General features: G+C 46.4%; 1 protein-coding gene across 7 annotated transcripts in view; it reads right to left on the bottom strand.

The window, feature by feature from the left end:
- Positions 1 to 17597, bottom strand: part of PATZ1 (POZ/BTB and AT hook containing zinc finger 1) — a 39638-nt gene extending 22041 nt beyond the window's left edge. For 4 of the 7 annotated variants that reach the window (XM_068238584.1, XM_068238604.1, XM_068238601.1 and 1 more), the window contains exons 1-2: positions 17215 to 17427; positions 15448 to 16631 (exon numbers count right to left, since the gene is read on the bottom strand). In XM_068238584.1, the coding sequence (XP_068094685.1) occupies positions 15448 to 16592 (1145 nt within the window). In that variant the 5' untranslated portion in view covers positions 16593 to 16631; positions 17215 to 17427. Of the gene's footprint in view, positions 1 to 15447; positions 16632 to 16976; positions 17152 to 17200; positions 17428 to 17577 lie in introns of those variants that run through there. The other 3 variants (XM_068238596.1, XM_068238589.1, XM_068238615.1) reach the window with 3 other exon arrangements.
- Between the last annotated feature and the right edge of the window lie 289 nt (positions 17598 to 17886).

Here is a 17886-nt window from a genome sequence, read left to right as displayed (position 1 = left end):
AAAGCACCTTTATTTCCAATTAAAATATTGGCGGCAAACATTGTGATAGGGACATAATTTAAACGGTTTTATAACCCGGGATAAATAGGCATATACATTTAATGGGTTTTAATTACAGTAGCATGCATTATTTAAAAACTATAAAGGCCGAAAACTGAAAAATAATAATTTTTTCCCACATTTTTTCCTATTTTCCCATTAACCACCCTGGCGTTCTGATTAAATCGCCAGGGTGGCTGCGGGAGGGTTTTTTTTAAATAAAAAAAAAACTATTTCATGCAGCCAACTGAAAGTTGGCTGCATGAAAGCCCACTAGAGGGCGCTCCGGAGGCGATCTTCCGATCGCCTCCGGCGCCCAGAATAAACAAGGAAGGCCGCAATGAGCGGCCTTCCTTGTTTTGCTTATATCGTCGCCATAGCGACGAGCGGAGTGACGTCATCGACGTCAGCCGACGTCCTGACGTCAGCCGCCTCCGATCCAGCCCTTAGCGCTGGCCGGAACTTTTTGTTCCGGCTGCGCAGGGCTCAGGCGGCTAGGGGGGCCCTCTTTCGCCGCTGCTCGCGGCGAATCGCCGCAGAGCGGCGGCGATCAGGCAGCACACGCGGCTGGCAAAGTGCCGGCTGCGTGTGCTGCACTTTATTTCATGAAAATCGGCCCAGCAGGGCCTGAGCGGCGACCTCCGGCGGTACTGGACGAGCTGAGCTCGTCCAGACCGCTCAGGTGGTTAAAACACATTTAGAATAAAATTATTCTTGGCATAATGTCCCACCTAAAGAAAGCCTAATTGGTGGCGAAAAAAACGAGATATAGTTCATTTCATTGCGATAAGTAATGATAAAATTATAGACGAATGAATGGAAGGAGCGCTGAAAGGTGAAAATTGCTCTGGTGGTCAGGGGGTAAAACCCCTCAGTTGGGAAGTGGTTAAAGGAAAATTATGGATTAACCTCCCTGGCGTTCTATTAAGATCGCCAGGGAGGCTGCGGGAGGGTTTTTTTTAAATAAAAAAAAACTGTTTCATGCAGCCAACTGAAAGTTGGCTGCATGAAAGCCCACTAGAGGGCGCTCCGGAAGCGTCATTCTGATCGCCTCCGGCGACCAGAATAAACAAGGAAGGCCGCAATGAGCAGCCTTCCTTGTTTTGCTTTCATCGTCGCCATAGCGACGAGCGGAGTGACGTCATGGACGTCAGCCGCCTCCGATCCAGCCCTTAGCGCTGGCCGGAACTTTTGTTCCGGCTGCGCAGGGCTCGGGCAGCTGGGGGGACCCTCTTTCGCCGCTGCTCGCGGCGGATCGCCGCAGAGCGGGGGCGATCAGGCAGCATACGCGGCTGGCAAAGTGCCGGCTGCGTGTGCTGCTTTTTATTTCATTAAAATCGGCCCAGCAGGGCCTGAGCGGCGACCTCCGGCGGTGATGGACGTGTATATTCGTCCATACCGCTTGAGGAGGTTAACATGTTTTTTTTAACCTGGGATTAAGAGAGTTCCTGAAGTGCGGGTAAATAAATTCACTTGCTTATCTCTTTTGTTTACTGTATCAAATTCCTTTCACTCTAAACTGACGGCAGTCTGCTCTAATCAGATAGCAGAGTGAGCCATGAGGGGAGGGGAATTCCCTCACAGTGCATCAATTAACCTTGTGTGTGTGAGAAAGTCATGTGCCCTGTGTCTCGGACTGAAGCGTCTGAAGAGAGCAGTGGAAATGTAACTAGTTATAAACATTTGTAATTGTCTGTGACACCACAGCTTTTCATACTTTTTTTTTGCTTTCAGAGAAAAATACTCTGTAGTCTGATATGCAGAAAAAAAGCCCAACACTGGCTGTCCCAATAGAGCTAACTCCTACACACAATGAATTAAAGCTTTTGTCTCTGATATTTAACATGAAAAGTAGGAAAATGTTTACACAGCTACTTAGACATTATTTGTACATTATCATTTTAGAACACTTGGTTTTATAGTGTTCCTTTAAGTGTGTGTAATGGTGCGATGTGGCGGTTTGATAGTGTAGTGTGTGTAATGGTGCGATGTGGCGGTTTGATAGTGTAGTGTGTGTAATGGTGCGATGTGGCGGTTTGATAGTGTAGTGTGTGTAATGGTGCGATGTGGCGGTTTGATAGTGTAGTGTGTGTAATGGTGCGATGTGGCGGTTTGATAGTGTAGTGTGTGTAATGGTGCGATGTGGCGGTTTGATAGTGTAGTGTGTGTAATGGTGCGATGTGGCGGTTTGATAGTGTAGTGTGTGTAATGGTGCGATGTGGCGGTTTGATAGTGTAGTGTGTGTAATGGTGCGATGTGGCGGTTTGATAGTGTAGTGTGTGTAATGGTGCGATGTGGCGGTTTGAGTGTAGTGTGTGTGTAATGGTGCGATGCGGCGGCTATTTTGCCGCTTGTAAATTGCGACTAACCAAGTTTAACTAGGCCCTAAAGAAATATAAAAAATAGTGCTTCATTTAGCCATTGGGCAATGGTCATCTAATACCTGGAAGCACTTCACTGTGGGAGGATCTGGTAATCATCAGTACTTTATAGTTACAGTGAATGGCTACTTGATCATAACAGCAGATATTACCTTCTGAAAACAGGTAAGCAATAAAATAACAAAAAAGAAAAGCTTAACTTGCATACATCTGATTTTGAATCATTTCAAAATCAGATGTTCTAGGGAATGTAGAAAGAGCGATTCCTATAAACTTATAAAGGATGGTTGGAAGGTTGGAAGAATTAAAAAAAAATCATATTTCAATTTGTACAGGCAATGGGAATTTGAAGGAGGTACAATTCAAATGAAACAGTAAATATCTAAGGAGTTTCACTGCAAACAATACAAAGCCAGTGCTGAGGAATGTGTTTGTGTTTCTAGTACATTTCTACATGTTCTCTGTGTGAAATATGTGCCAGAGAGGCTATTTCTCTTCTTGCTCTTCCCTGACACCCCCACAGATGATCAGCAAATGCAGCCCTTTCTATCATCCTTGCATAGCTATCCCTGTCCTCTGAAGGGAGGAGGGAAACCTGTACGTTTTCCTGGTGGGGGTGGAGAGTCTGGCCTTGTAGTTTCTCTGGCACCCTCCCTAATGAATTCTGTCCAATCAAGGAGTTAAGCTAGAATCCTCCATTTGGGTAGGTGGTAGAGGTGGGGGCACTGATGCACATGTTCTGAGATGGCGTCCTGTGGGTACATGAAAAGAGGGTGTGGAAGCTGATAATATCACTATGTAAACAGCTGTGCTATGCTCCAGAAGTACATGTCAGGAAAGGCACCATCACAAGGTGAAATGGAGCAGATACCTGCATGGCTTCTGAAGGGCTGATCTAAAATGTGCAGAAATTCAAGTTAAATGTTTATAAACAACATTCTCCCCTGTACAAACAGAGCTATCACATACACCTAATACATGCCACATTCACAGCATATGCTTTGCTGATGTCTCCTACCAGCCTAACTTCACATTTCAGTTTCTATAAATACTACATACACACACGCAAACACAACATTCTGCAAGTGTAAAGCTATGGCTGATTTTTTTTAGAAAAATCACATCTCTCAATTGGGATCACACACATAGCATTACATTGGCAAGAGCTTTTCAAATCACAACACAAGCGCTTAGAAAAGCACTGCTAGTGGGTTGCAGACCCTTTCTTGTGCACAGACTCAGGGCCGGCCCTAGACTTTTTGCCGCCTGAGGCATAATAAGAAAAAATGTGTGTGTGTGTGTGTGTGTGGGGGGGGGGGGGGGGGGGGGCGGAGAGCTGGAGGGGAGCTGACAGAAAGGGGGTATTGGGCCTAGCGGGGGGGGGGGGGGGGGGGGGGGAGGGGGGTGTCGGACCCCCCCCTCCCTCGCCTGGGTCCCCCGATCTGCGCTCCTCCTCCATCGTTAAGTAACCAGCTGCGTGCATAAAGATGAAGAGGCAACGGGCAGGGGAATCACTCACCTCTTCAGCGTTCCATCGTGCGCTCCACCGACGTCACTTCCTGCAAGGCTGTCCACTTACAATACAGTGACGTCAGTGGAGCACACGATGGAACGCGGAAGAGGTGAGTGATTCCCCCGCCCGTTGCCTCTTCATCTTTATGCACGCAGCTGGTTACTTAACTCTGGAGGAGGAGCGCAGATCGGGGGACCCAGGCGAGGGAGGGGGGGGGTCCGACCCCCCTCCCCACCGCTAGGCCCAATACCCCCTTTCTGCCAGCTACCCCTCCAGCTCGGCGGGCGGCACCCAGCATCCACAGACAGGCGGGTGCCGCCCCCCCAGATCTGCCGCCTGAGGCAAATGTTTCACCCCGCCTCATGAGCGGGCCGGGCCTGGACTTACTTTACCAGGCAATAGTGTAACAGAATACAGTACTGTCAACTAACAGCAGTTATATTTATATACAGTATTATTCATTAGTGTAATTGATGCAAGAAAATGGCAATTTTGGATATGGGGGAGGTTTTCATTTATATTTGCAACTTCACTGTAGAGATGAGTCATTGTTATTCTCCTTGCTATTGCCACAGCAGGAAGCAAGAGGTACAGTATTTACTTAAATAAACTTCGACAGCACTATAAAAAAAAAAAAAAAAACCTAGCTTTCCACCACACAGCTATGAGGTGTTTTGCAGTGTCTCCCTTGGAATGCTTACCTTAGGGCACGTACACACGGCCAACAAGCGCACGGCCAACCGGACGACTTGACCAACTGCACAACCTTTACGCCCACAGTCTAAACATCCAACTCATTTACATACTGCGCATGCAAGCCGAATGATGGACTGCACGATACGGCCACATTCAAAACAAGTGCAAGTTGTTCAAACACGCAACCAACTGCACAATATCAGCCGAACAGTTGAGTGAGTAGACCCGATGTTGGATCAGGCAAACCACCTGTTATCAGTTGCTCGTCTAGTCGTTTGTGCGTGTACAAACACCTGATTATCATCCAACAGATGATAATCAGGCAGCAGGTTGATCTGTGTGGATGAGGCTTTAGCTCATTGAACTAGAAGCATAGCAGAAAGTAATGGGATATCTTAAAAAGGTAAAAAAAACAGCAGTAAATACTAGAGAGGGGTTCCAATGTTCCCCTCAACCAACCTACTTTTGGACATCCCCTTTAGTTTGTCCACTGCACTCACATGCTATTCCTTTCTGTAACCTACAAGTAAATGTCACTGAACTGCAAGCTTACTCAGTAACACAGTGTCCAAAGTGCAACAAGGCATTGCAAGCAGATTTCAGTTATCCGGTAAAAGACACAAGTTGCCTGAATTGTTCGCATTAAAAACCAAGTTCCACAACATTACCTTTGTTATACCCCTTAACCATTGACCACTCCTTAGTAACAGGAAATCTAAAAACTCTAAGGGCTATAACCCACTGCAGCGTTTTTGGATCGCTTTCAATCGCTAGCAATTTCCCTAAACGCTCTGTCAATGTAAACGGATGGGACAGATTCCACTCCAGCAATTGCGATTAGGCAGATCGCAATCACAGGACATGCAGCATTTTGGGAGTGTTTCCATTTGAATGTATTGTATAGGAGCAGGGAAATCGCTTGCAAATCGCTACCACACATCGCTAGCGCTTTGCGCTTTCTAGTGGGTCCCAGGCCTAAGCATACAGTGGTTTGCAAAAGTATTCGGCCCCTTGAAGTTTTCCCCATTTTGTCATATTACTGCCACAAACATGAATCAATTTTATTGGAATTCCACGTGAAAGACCAATACAAAGTGGTGTACACGTGAGAAGTGAAACGAAAATCATATAGGATTCCAAACATTAAAAAAAAAATAAAAAAATGCAAAGTGGGGTTTGCGTAATTATTCAGCCCCCTGAGTCAATACTTTGTAGAACCACCTTTTGCTGCAATTACAGCTGCCAGTCTTTTAGGGTATGTCTCTACCAGCTTTGCACATCTAGAGACTGAAATCCTTGCCCATTCTTCTTTGCAAAACAGCTCCAGCTCAGTCAGATTAGATGGACAGCGTTTGTGAACAGCAGTTTTCAGATCTTGCCACAGATTCTTGATTGGATTTAGATCTGGACTTCTAACACATGGATAGGTTTTGTTTTAAACCATTCAATTGTTGCCCTGGCTTTATGTTTAGGATCGTTGTCCTGCTGGAAGGTGAACCTCCGCCCCAGTCTCAAGTCTTTTGCAGACTCCAAGAGGTTTTCTTCCAAGGTTGCCCTGTACTTGGCTCCATCCATCTTCCCATCAACTCTGACCAGCTTCCCTGACCCTGCTGAAGAGAAGCACCCCCAGAGCATGATGCTGCCACCACCATATTTGACAGTGGGGATGGTGTGTTCAGAGTGATGTGCAGTGTTAGTTTTCCACCACCCATAGCGTTTTGCATTTTGGCCAAAAAGTTTCATTTTGGTCTCATCTGACCAGAGCACCTTCTTCCACATGTTTGCTGTGTCCCCCACATGGTTTGTGGCAAACTGCAAACGGGACTTCTTATGCTTTTCTGTTAACAATGGCTTTCTTCTTGCCACTCTTCCATAAAGGCTAACTTTGTTCAGTGCACGACTAATAGTTTTCCTATGGACAGATTCCCCCACCTGAGCTGTAGATCTCTGCAGCTCGTCCAGAGTCACCATGGGCCTCTGGACTGCATTTCTGATCAGCACTCTCCTTGTTCGGCCTGTGAGTTTAGGTGGACGGCCTTGTCTTGGTAAGTTTACAGTTTTGCCATACTCCTTCCATTTCTGAATGATTGCTTGAACAGTGCTCCGTGGGATGTGTAAGGCTTTGGAAATATTTTTGTAGCCTAAGCCTGCTTTAAATTTCTCAATAACTTTATCCCTGACCTGTCTGGCGTGTTCTTTGGACTTCATGGTGTTGTTGCTCCCAATATGCCCTTAGACAACCTCTGAGGCCGTCACAAAGCAGCTGTATTTGTACTGACATTATATTACACACAGGTGCACTCTATTTAGTCGTTACCACTCATCAGGCAATGTCTATGGGCAACTGACTGCACTCAGACCAAAGGGGGCTGAATAATTATGCACACCCCACTTTGCAGTTTTTTTTTTTTAAATGTTTGGAATCATGTATGATTTTCGTTCCACTTCTCACATGTACACCACTTTGTATTGGTCTTTCACGTGAAATTCCAATAAAACTGATTCATGTTTGTGGCAGTGTGCCACAGCTGTGTGTGAACTGTGCCCACCGTGCCGAGGTTCTGTGCTAATATGTAGACACAGGAGGCTAACCCTCTCTGTGCTCCTAGAAAACCAGGAAGTAAACACTTCAGTATCTCTGTTAGAGTTCTTTAGGTTGTGAAGAAGAAATGTTTTTCTTTAAAAAGAGTGCTTACAGTGAAAATATACACAGCATGTAATGTCTTTGGACAGAGAGAGTTGCGGCTCCGCCCCCACCACCTCTGCTGTGCGGCAGCGGCCATTCCTAAGACTGCCGAAGGTTTTCAGAAACCTCCACATGCATGGCCGTGCTTTAAAGCAGACTCAGAACTTCCTCTCAGCTCTACAAGTTACACAACAGCATAATAACCTTTAAAGGAAACCCGAAATAATAATAATTAAAAAAAAAAAAGTTTTTTTTGTTTAACTACCTGGGACTTCTGCCAGCCCCCTGCAGCTGCCCTCTGCCTGTGTCGTCCTGGAACGATCCTCCACCGCAGCTAAATTTTGTTACCGCCGACTTGCAAGTCGATGGCCGCACGCGTCCTTGTTCTTGCTCCCGTTGTCGGGAGTGTCCTATGCAGGCGCGGAATGAGAAAACTTTGTACTGCGCCTGCCCGGGATGCTGTTGTCGACAGGAGTGTGAATGAGGACATGCGCGGCCAGGGCCGCGCAGGCTAAGTGGCTATCGACTTGCAATTTTTTTTATTTTTTTATTTATCATTTCAGGTTACCTTTAAAGAAAGACATTTCTTTGTTATAGCTATACATCTGTTAAGTAAGTAGAAGTAGTATTTATTTACTTATATATGTGTTTTTTATTATTAGGTTAGCATGGGTGTCGCTTGTTCTTTAATGGTTATTTCCTCTCTAAGCATTTGAAGGCGGTAGCGCTGTAAGTTTACAGCTAGTCCCAACAGGGCTGGAATTCACACAACAGGAAGTGGTATTTCTGGAGTATATTAAGCCCTAATACAGTGTAAAACATACAAATAACTTTAGATATCCAGCATTTTTTTATAATCGAATCCCGATCGGACATGTCGGATTTAATAGGAACGTAAATTGAATCATATCCGAATCGAACAAAGAATTGTATCGTGTAGATAGGGCTTAAAAGCTTGCAGCTGACCCAAGGTACATGACGCCAGCCTGAGTGCGAGCAGCTCGACAGCAGAGTATAAATTGTCGTGGTGTCTAGCAAGTATCGTCGCAGACGACTGCTAGTGGTGGCTGAGTTTTGCAGAGTGTTGTTGAGGGGCGCCAACTTTGTGTTAGCTTGGATAAAGCTCCTCCTCCTCTCGATTTTGGTTCAAAACCCCCGACAGGAACTGTCTCTGCAGGCTTGCCCTGTGGGCGGTTCATGACAGTGCCGTTTTGTTTTCAGCAACAGCCCAGTCGCCGGTCAGTGCGCCTGCATGGCCCTGGCCACACGCGTCCTCGATCGCGCTCCCTTCGACGTGGCCACACAACCTGACAATCCACACGACCTGTAGACGGCTAAACAACCAACTCAATAAACGCAAGAGGAATGACGGACTACACATTCAAAACAAGTACAAGCCTTTCAAACAACTTGTACACACGCACCAACTGCATGATATCAGACCAACATAGATCTGACAGTTGGATCGGGCAAACCGCCTGTTATCAGTTGCTCGTCAAGTTGTTTGCATGCATACACATGCCTGATTATCGTCCAACAGACTAAAGTCAGATGATAATCAGGCTGCAGGTTGGTCCGTGTGTACTTAGCTCATCTGCAGTGTCCCTTGTAATCTCCAGTGTTCTCCTGAGAATTTGTTTCCAGCCGGGTGGCATGAAATGGTAGCCGGGTGGGGTGAGATGAGAGAATGCAAGGCTGGCGCTTCTCTGCACAACTCTGCATACAGCAGAGAAGGTGAGCCGATGATAGCCGGGTGCTCATCAAAACTAGCCGGGTGGAGCACCCGGCTAAAAGAGCCTGGGGAGAGCACTGATCTCTGCCTGCTAAATTACACAATGAGCTTCTGAAGAGGCCTAGCTGCTCTCAGAAGCGAGTGCAGTAATAACAGCGCAGGAGATTTGGGCTCCACCATAGACTGTAATAGGAATTACGGCTATAGCAGCGCACAGTGAGAAACTTTGGCACAGTCAAAAGACGGTGCTGAAGTTACTTATAAAACACTAATTCGTCTGCCAGCAATAGCTGGCAGCTGAATTACATCATTCCCATCAACATTGACCTGGAGGGGGAATAGTAATTAACGGCGCCTGGACTTGTGCAGCAACAGAATAAGCCGTATATCGGCTATATCCTACGTCCAAGTCTCCCTGCGGCGGTTTCATAGGTACGCTTCACAAGGTGGCCATACATTGGTTGATGTGGGTAGTAGATAGATCCCTCTCAGATTATCTGATCAGAGAGGGATTTATCTTATCAAATCCCTTCACACACTACCCACAGATTTTCAATAGCTTGCAGCATGAAATGAATTTAAAATCTGTGCGCAGTTTACTGGGTCTCCCTCTCTCCATCTATGTCCCTCTCCCTGCGCTGAGCACAGTGAATGAGCTCTCACCTGTCTGCTGGCACTTTCTTCCATGTCTTTCCTCCACCGCCTGGTGCTCCTCCTAGTCTCTTCTCTACTGGGGCCCCAGTGTCCTTTGACTATAGTACTGTGGTATGCACCTTATGTGACCACTAGAGATCTCTAGTGTTTTCGCATTTGTGAGGTGACAGGAAGGCGCACCCAGTGGCGGAGAGACCACACAGGAGGAGACGCCCTGGTGGAAAAGTGAGTGTAAGTTTTGCTACCTAAATCTCTCTTCACAAAATCGAATGCAGCTACTAAGTGATATCTCTTCCATCTGGCATGAGAGACCAAATCAATCGATTTCAGCCAAAAATCGAGTGATGAGGAATAGTTTGTGGTATCGATTTCTAGCAAATTTGATCAAATGACTAGTGTGTAGCCACCCTAAGCTTCCTGCTGATTCTATATTGAAGGCTGCTTGCGTGATTTGGGTTAACAAAAGAGGTTCTTCTCTTCATACGTATATCCTCTGTTTACCTTATTCAGGAATATAGAGGCACACAGGTGGAAACTATCCATAGACGTTAAACACAAATGCTGTTGTTGTCAGAAAAAAAATGTGCTGTGACAGCCGCTGACTACAATGCTGATTGAGAATACCCAACAATCATCAAATCAGTCAGGAATCTGCACACACCCAAGTTCAATTACAAAAGTTAAGGTATGCAAGTCTCCTGTCTGATCCTAGCTTGAAGTGGGACTTAAAGAGGATCTGTAACCAAGTATTGAACTTCTTCCCAATCTGTAGCTGATACCCCTTTTCCCATGAGAAATCTTTACCTTTTCTCAAGTAGATCATTGGGGCCGTCCGTATGGCTGATATTGTGGTAAAACCCCTCCGACAATGTGACATCAGCACCTAGGCCCTGACATCACATGGTGGGACCCTTGTTGCATTGTGGGAAATAACTGCTGTTTCTAACCGTCAAGCAACCAGTATCTCTCTCTGTGCATATGTATATCTATCGCATTGTTAGGAGATGTGGTTATAGAAAATGGTAGTTGGTGCTGTTTTTTTTCATGTCGGCCAGTAGTAAAGATGATAACGTGCAGGCTCATTGCGGATCAAACAACATGAACAAATTACATGGTGAATATTAATCATTTCTTGATCTCTTTTCTACTTTTAACTTCTCACTTTGCAATGTATTGATTTATTTTTTCCCCTTTTTGCTAAAGTTCCTCTTTAAAACACGGAAACTCACAATTTAGTCAAGCAATGTGTTATTTCAAAAATCACCAACCGAATATTTAAAGGGAACCAAAGAGGATGCAATATACATACCTGGGGCTTCCTCCAGCCCCATACGCATGGATCGCTCCCACGCCGCCGTCCTCCGCTGCCTGGATCCGCCGCCACCGGGTCCCGTCATTGCCACGAGTCGGCAAGTCGGCCGGCGGACGCGGCCAATTCTCCGCATCACAGGGTGCTCTCCCCATACAGATACGCATGTGGCTGCTAACTGCGCAGCCGCATGCGTACATGTATGGAGGAAGCCCCTGTGATGCGGACAATTGGCCGCGTCCGCCGGAAGTGACGGGCCCGGTACCGGCGGATAGAGGTAGCGGAGAAAGGCGGAGTGGGAGCGATTCAGGCTTATGGGGCTGGAAGAAGCCCCAGGTATGTATAAAATCTTTTTCTTTTTTCACCCCCCCCCCCGTTCCTCTCTGGTTCCCTTTAAGTATGTGTCAGCATGGTAACTTACAGCTGTCTTTTTATTTACTTCCATAATTCCCAGCACATAAGAAATCAGGCAGAGTGTAGGCGGCAGCATCAATGGGAACCCGGCAGGCTCAGATGGATCATCCAGCATTGCCATTCTTGTGTGTTTCAGGCGCTGGAGGAGGGGGTGGGGGAGTATGATGTATGATGGTGGGAAGAAGGGGAGTTAGCTCTGGCAGAAAAGCTGACTGATGTGATGATGCTTAGTCACTGTTCTATGGGAAGGCTAGGGCAGTGACATGCCACATAGAAACCTATACCCTGAAACTCCAGCTAAAATGCATGGAGTATGGAAAGATTAGAACTTATGTTCATTTCTAATGGTTCATGCAGTCTTGTCCTTCAATTCCTGTCCCAAACACCGACTCACCAGCCTCTCTTCAGTGACAAGACAGAGAAATAAAAAACAAAACAGCAACCAAACCCTCAGATATGCCATACCCTCTCCCCACTTTAGCCAATGTAATTCAACACGTGTAGGTTTGTAAGCTGATAGGAATTCAAGTTCACATAATAAAGGGAGACCATCTAGTCTCTACTGGATAAATGTATGCATATATAATATAGCACATGTTTAGAAATGGTGATTAATACTATACCTATGAACAGAAGCACACAATAAGGTTGGATCCACAATATAAGCGCTTTTCTGAGCGCTTGAGATTGCTGAGCTCTTTGAGCGCTTTTTAAAAAAATCACTCCCATTCACTTTCATTAAAATCACGGTAAAAAGCACGGTAAAAATCCCCACGTATGCAATTGTGCAGTCGCTGCGATTTTTACCACAATTTTAATGAAAGTGAATGGGAGTGATTTTTAAAAAGCACTCAGAAAGAGCTCAGCAATCAAAGGTGCTCAGAAAAGCGCTTATAGTGTGGATCCACCCTTACTGTTGCCCGCAGGGGTCAGTACTAGAGGAACGATGAGCTGGGGGTAGAGCATCTTTTTCAGTGTTCCCCAACCCTGTCCTCAAGGCCCACCAACAGTGCATGTTTTGTAAATATCCACAGAGGTAGGTAATCAGCTCTTCTGCAACACTAATTGCTCCACCTGTGATTATGTGTGGTTTTCTGAAAAACATGTACTGATGGTGGGCCTTGAGGACAGGGTTGGGGAACACTGTGTAAAGGTGGCCATACACTGGCCCGATTTGCGCCCGTTTCGACAGCAGATTCGATCACTGGGATCGAATCTGCTGCCAATCGTTCACGCTACAGGCCGAATTTCGATCCATTCCGTCCGATCCCGTCGATCGCGCCGTGCGGAAAATAACCGCCGATCGCCCGCGGGTAAAGAGCGCATCGCTAGCGGCGTTCGAGTGCCCGACGACCGACGCAATAGAGCCGCATACATTACCTGCTCCGCCGATGCGACTCCCGGGTCTCCGCTCTTCTCCGTATCGGCTCTGGTCTGGTCTCCGGCATGCTTCCCTTCTTCCTGTCCCGGCAGGAAGTTTAAACAGTAGAGGGCGCTCTACTGTTTAAACTTCCCCCAGACAGGAAGAAGGGAAGCATGCCGGAGACCAGAGCAGACCAGAGCGGAGACGGAGAAGAAGAAGAAGAGCGGTGACCGGGGGCAGTCGCACCAGCGGAGCAGGTAATGTATGCGGGCGGGGGGAGCGGTGGCAGCACCACCACAACAGATTGTGATCGGTTTCAGGCTGAAATCGGTTCACAATCTGTTTGCAGTAAAGGTAGTCATACGATCCCTCTCTGATCAGATTCGATCAGATAGGGATCTGTCTGTTGGTCGAATCTGATGGCAAATCGACCAGTGTATGGCTACCTAAGGAACAGAGCAATGTGCTCAACCTGCACTCAGTTGAGATGACCCGACTATTGAAATTTCTCGGTGACACATCAGGGCTGCCATACACACGCCAACCTTGGCCTAGGACCCTATAGTCAGATACTTGTAATAAACATACGGGGGGACACCTTCACCCTCTGAACTGCATCAAGCTCTTTTAGACTGTACTGATGATTCTTTTTTTATGGGCCAGTGCTTCCTAAGCTACTACTGGATGCCTTATTAAGAGTCCTGGAGATGGGCTATGTGCTTTATATATCAGTGCAACCAATGTACATATCTCCAAACTGCACACTCTACTGTCTGTAAGGAAAGCCAGAAGGAGAAACTCCTGATAACTAAAAAAATAGGGCAGAATGAGCTGTGCTGTATAACCCTTTTTGCAACAACAGGTGATATGAAGGTTTCCATATTTTCTTTTAGTGGACCTGAACTCAGAACTTCCTCTCTGCTCTATCCACATTCACCGCTCACCCACACTTACCCTTTTTAGGCACAACCTGAAAACTCACTTTTTCAGGCAGGCATATTCTCCTACCTAGGAGGAGACTTCGGCCGCTGACCACCATTTTTTACCATCATACACACAGCTTCCTTTCACCTACTGTCCTATCCCTTGACCCTTTGGCCAGGGTTCTATACCTCTTTTTGGCTCTCAATGCCTTGTATAGTGTGTTTGCATATCTTCCACCCCTTCTTACTCTGCCCTCCATTACAGGTTTTATTATACTTCCCTTTAAAGCGGACCTGAACTCAGAACTTCCTCTATGCTCTATAAGATACACATCAGCATAATAACCTTTGTTACGGCTGATACAAATCCTGCAATAAATCTGCAGTGTGTCTACTTCCTGCGTTCATGGAAGCAGACATATTGTTAATATCCTGTGTTTACCAATTACCTCTCTGCTGTGGCAGGCAGCTGACACAGCTGAGGGATACAATTACAACTTGTGCTTAATCACAGATGAGGCGGAATTAGACAGGCTAAACACTCTAAATACATACAGGGTGCATTTCTATATGTTTTCCTTCTGTCCAGTGCAAGAGTTCCGGTCCACTTTAATATAGCATTTCGTAGTATCGAGCCCTCTATTATAGTACCCCTATACTGCCCCCTACTGTGTGCTCCTTATTTCACTGCCTCTGATTAGTGCTTCTAATTACACTGCCCCCTATTATAGGGCTCCTAATTACAGTGCTCCTTATTATAGAACTCCCTTTTACACTGCCCTTACCATGCTGCTTATTATGCTGCCTCCTATTACTATACTTACACTGACTGCTATTTATTATTTTGTCCTCCATTATAGTGTACCTTATTATAGTGCCAACCATTATAGTACCCCCATTACAGTACTGCTTATTACAATTATCTCCATTATAGTTTATCTTATTATAGCGCCCCCATTAATGTGCAAATAAGCCCCCAATCCCGCCCTTGCAGGGATTGGCATGAGCATGCCAGTAATAGTTAACTTATCAGCTCCTCTGTGGCTTCTTGATTTCCAGCAACTTGTGCATTCAGTCACCACTGCAGCCCAATGGTCATGTGATGCGACAGTCACATGACCACCATGTCATTGATAAACATGCAGGACAGGCAGCCAGTGAATAGACATAGAAGAGCAGATAAGTGTGATCCTCATCCCACTGAACTCTTAGCTGGTGAAAATGCAGCAGAACCCCTGAAAGGTTCACAACAAAGCCTGATCTAGAGACATCCTGAAGACTGATGTACACAGCTGGAGATGCTGCACAGAAAGCTGGATGGACCCATTTAAAGCCCCAATCAAGGTCCAAATGTATTTCTATATCTCTGCAGGCACACAGATGCAGAGCTTACTGGTCACTTCTTGCAGCAGTAGGCTGCAATTTTTATAAAATTACCTAGCTGCCCCCTTTCCCGTCTGAACGGCGGAAATTATGCTATTCAGATAATAGGAGCTACCAAGGTCACAAAGCCTGAAATGTAATTCTCTCTCATGACAGCTCCAGGTCATGAGATCAAACTTTCAAGACAGAATTTTCATCTACAGAAACCTGTGTACACAAAAAAGGTTAACAATTGAACAATCTAATTACCAAGCTATTTAAATTATGTTTTTAGATCTGTGCCTAGAGACGGATGATCAACTTATAAACAGAGTGCTTAATTTGCTGTACTATTTTAGCATTGTGTTCACTCACCGAGAAAATCCTTTTCCACAGCTTTGGCAGATATATGGTTTTCCTACAGAGCCATCATGTGAACGGACATGGTACGACATTCGGTCCTTTCGTTTAAACCTCAGTCCACACACAGGGCAAGAATATGGTTTCTCTCCAGAGTGAGACAACTTGTGCCTATTAAGGTGGTACACATCACGGAAGATCTTTCCACACAGATCACAAGCCACCTGTTTCCTTGCTCGGTTCCGCTTTCGAGGGGTAGCTTGTTCATCCTGAGATAATCCATTCTCCCCTAGTCGAGGTGTTTGAAGATCCCCATACCCCAGCTGTAGGCTGGTAACACCATGCTGTGCCTCATGCTGGCGAAGTCGCAAAGGATCCGTGAAAACTTTATCACAAAGCCCACAAGGAAGCACACCTGCATCACGTAAGCCTCCAACTGCACCAAAAAGGACAGAGTCTAAAACACTAGGCTTTCTGGGCCTACCACGGCCACGTCTGGATCCAAGTCCTTGTATTCCCATTTGGTACTGAGAGGGCAGAATTTGGGATGATCCCCCAAGTGCTATAAGAGAAGCCTGACTTGGCACTGCAGGTCCTGGGCGTACAGAATCTTCTTCCTCATCTCCTATCGACCCTGCAATGCCTGAGCCACTCATTACAGTACCATTAGTCATGTCTAATGGAAAACCAAGATCAGAAGTCCCTGATCGAAAAAGCATGAGTTCTGGCCTTGCAGGAGGCACCAAGATTTGTACATTAGATTGCTTAATCACCTCTTGGCAAATGTCAATGACAGAACGCATTAATAAAAACTTGGCAGCTGTCATTAGCTCTGGAAAACTTTCTAATCTGATAATGATGCGAGCTGTGTATGCAAAGTCCAAAATGTCCCCAAAAACTTTAGAGCTGATGGTGTGCATCTCAAGCTCCCGTGGTGTTGGACCTTCTGCTTCTCCAAGCACAGACTCAAAATACTGACTGCAGGCAGCCAAAACAGCACGGTGGGCTGGAAAGCTGTCCTCTCCTACGCGGAGAATGACATCACAGAAGCGTCCTCCACTTTTTCGTTGTTGGTTCAGTTGATTCAGAACATCTGAGCTGTGCTGGCTCACCTGGTAGGTGTAGTATGATGGACCACATCCTTCTGCCAGGCGCTCCATATTGGTGGGATGCTGATCCTGAGGGATGTGATGGCAGACCTAAGAAAAGTATCAGAAACGAATGCTAATCATTTCAGCGCTACACACACACATCTATACAATGTAATAGGGTTTATCTAGTAATTTCACAGATGTCTAAGTGAATAAACTTGAGCAGGTAGATTCATGCTGGTAACACTCCACTAAGCAGGTATTTATGCTTTGTTCCAAGCATTTACATCCATGTGGGTGTATATCAGTCAGTAAATAGATTTACAAACTTGGGAGAGCCTGTGATTGTGCCTCAACCCTATGCAATGTGTTATTACTCTCATATTTCAGCAAAGCAGAGAGCACAGTGCACATGACTAGCAGTAACTCAACCAGGTAGCACAAGTTACTAACATGGGGAAGATTTAGGTCTTTAGGAAGTGGGGATGGTGAGCTGGGTGCTGTTGCCAATGTGAGGACAGTCAGCACAGCACACTGCACTATTTTAGGGGTGGGGAGCACACAGGAAGAAGGGAGGGCGCAGTGAGGCCTGAGTATGTAAGGCCGGTGTTCAAGAACATAAGAAGGGATATATGAGGGGATCCCTACTACACATTAGGGGTTCGGGGTGATGTCACCTGGGTGCGCGTACCCGCGTAGCTCCTCCCCTTTCCTTGGAGTGAGTGCGCGCTGCGCGGGCCGGTATACTCGGGATCCCCGGTGGTGCAGGCTGTCGATGCGTTGGCGCCCTTTCCTCTGCTTCGCCACCCCCGGAATTCAGACCCCCAACCGGACAACGGCAACCCCCCCGACCCGGACACCGGGGCAGCTCTGACCGGATCCTCCGCAGCCTCTTTGTGTCTGATGCCCCCCCGGGCTGAGAATCTGCGTCCGCCCCCCGGTCCCCCCTCCCTGTGAGCACTCCCCCCGCCCCTGAAAGCAGACTGGGAGACCCCGCACATGCCGACCCCCCCACTCTTCCCCCTCCCGCAATAATATGCATATATACACTCACTGTGGCCACAAGGTAATCGGCAGCATCCACAGTGAGCTGAAATACACAGCCCCCCACCCTCAGGAAAAATTATAGTATTTCTTTGCTAAAGGGCAGCCCCCACCCGCCATAACAAGCTGTAGCCATATACGACGGCAAAGAGAAAGTATTCTCATCGAGTACAGTGCACTAGGGTACCATCTGTTTCCACAGCTGCAGACGTAGCTTTCTTATTAGTGTTTCTCTGCACTAGCAATATGTCCTCTATATATGTCAACATATATCCTGCAAATTAGTAATGGATACAAAGCTGTCAAACTGGAGAATGGC

Source organism: Hyperolius riggenbachi, chromosome 1 (genome assembly GCF_040937935.1).
Source record: "Hyperolius riggenbachi isolate aHypRig1 chromosome 1, aHypRig1.pri, whole genome shotgun sequence".
Lineage (NCBI taxonomy): Eukaryota > Metazoa > Chordata > Amphibia > Anura > Hyperoliidae > Hyperolius > Hyperolius riggenbachi.
The sequence above is the reverse complement of the archived record's forward strand: the minus strand, read 5'-3'. Positions and strand labels throughout refer to the sequence as shown.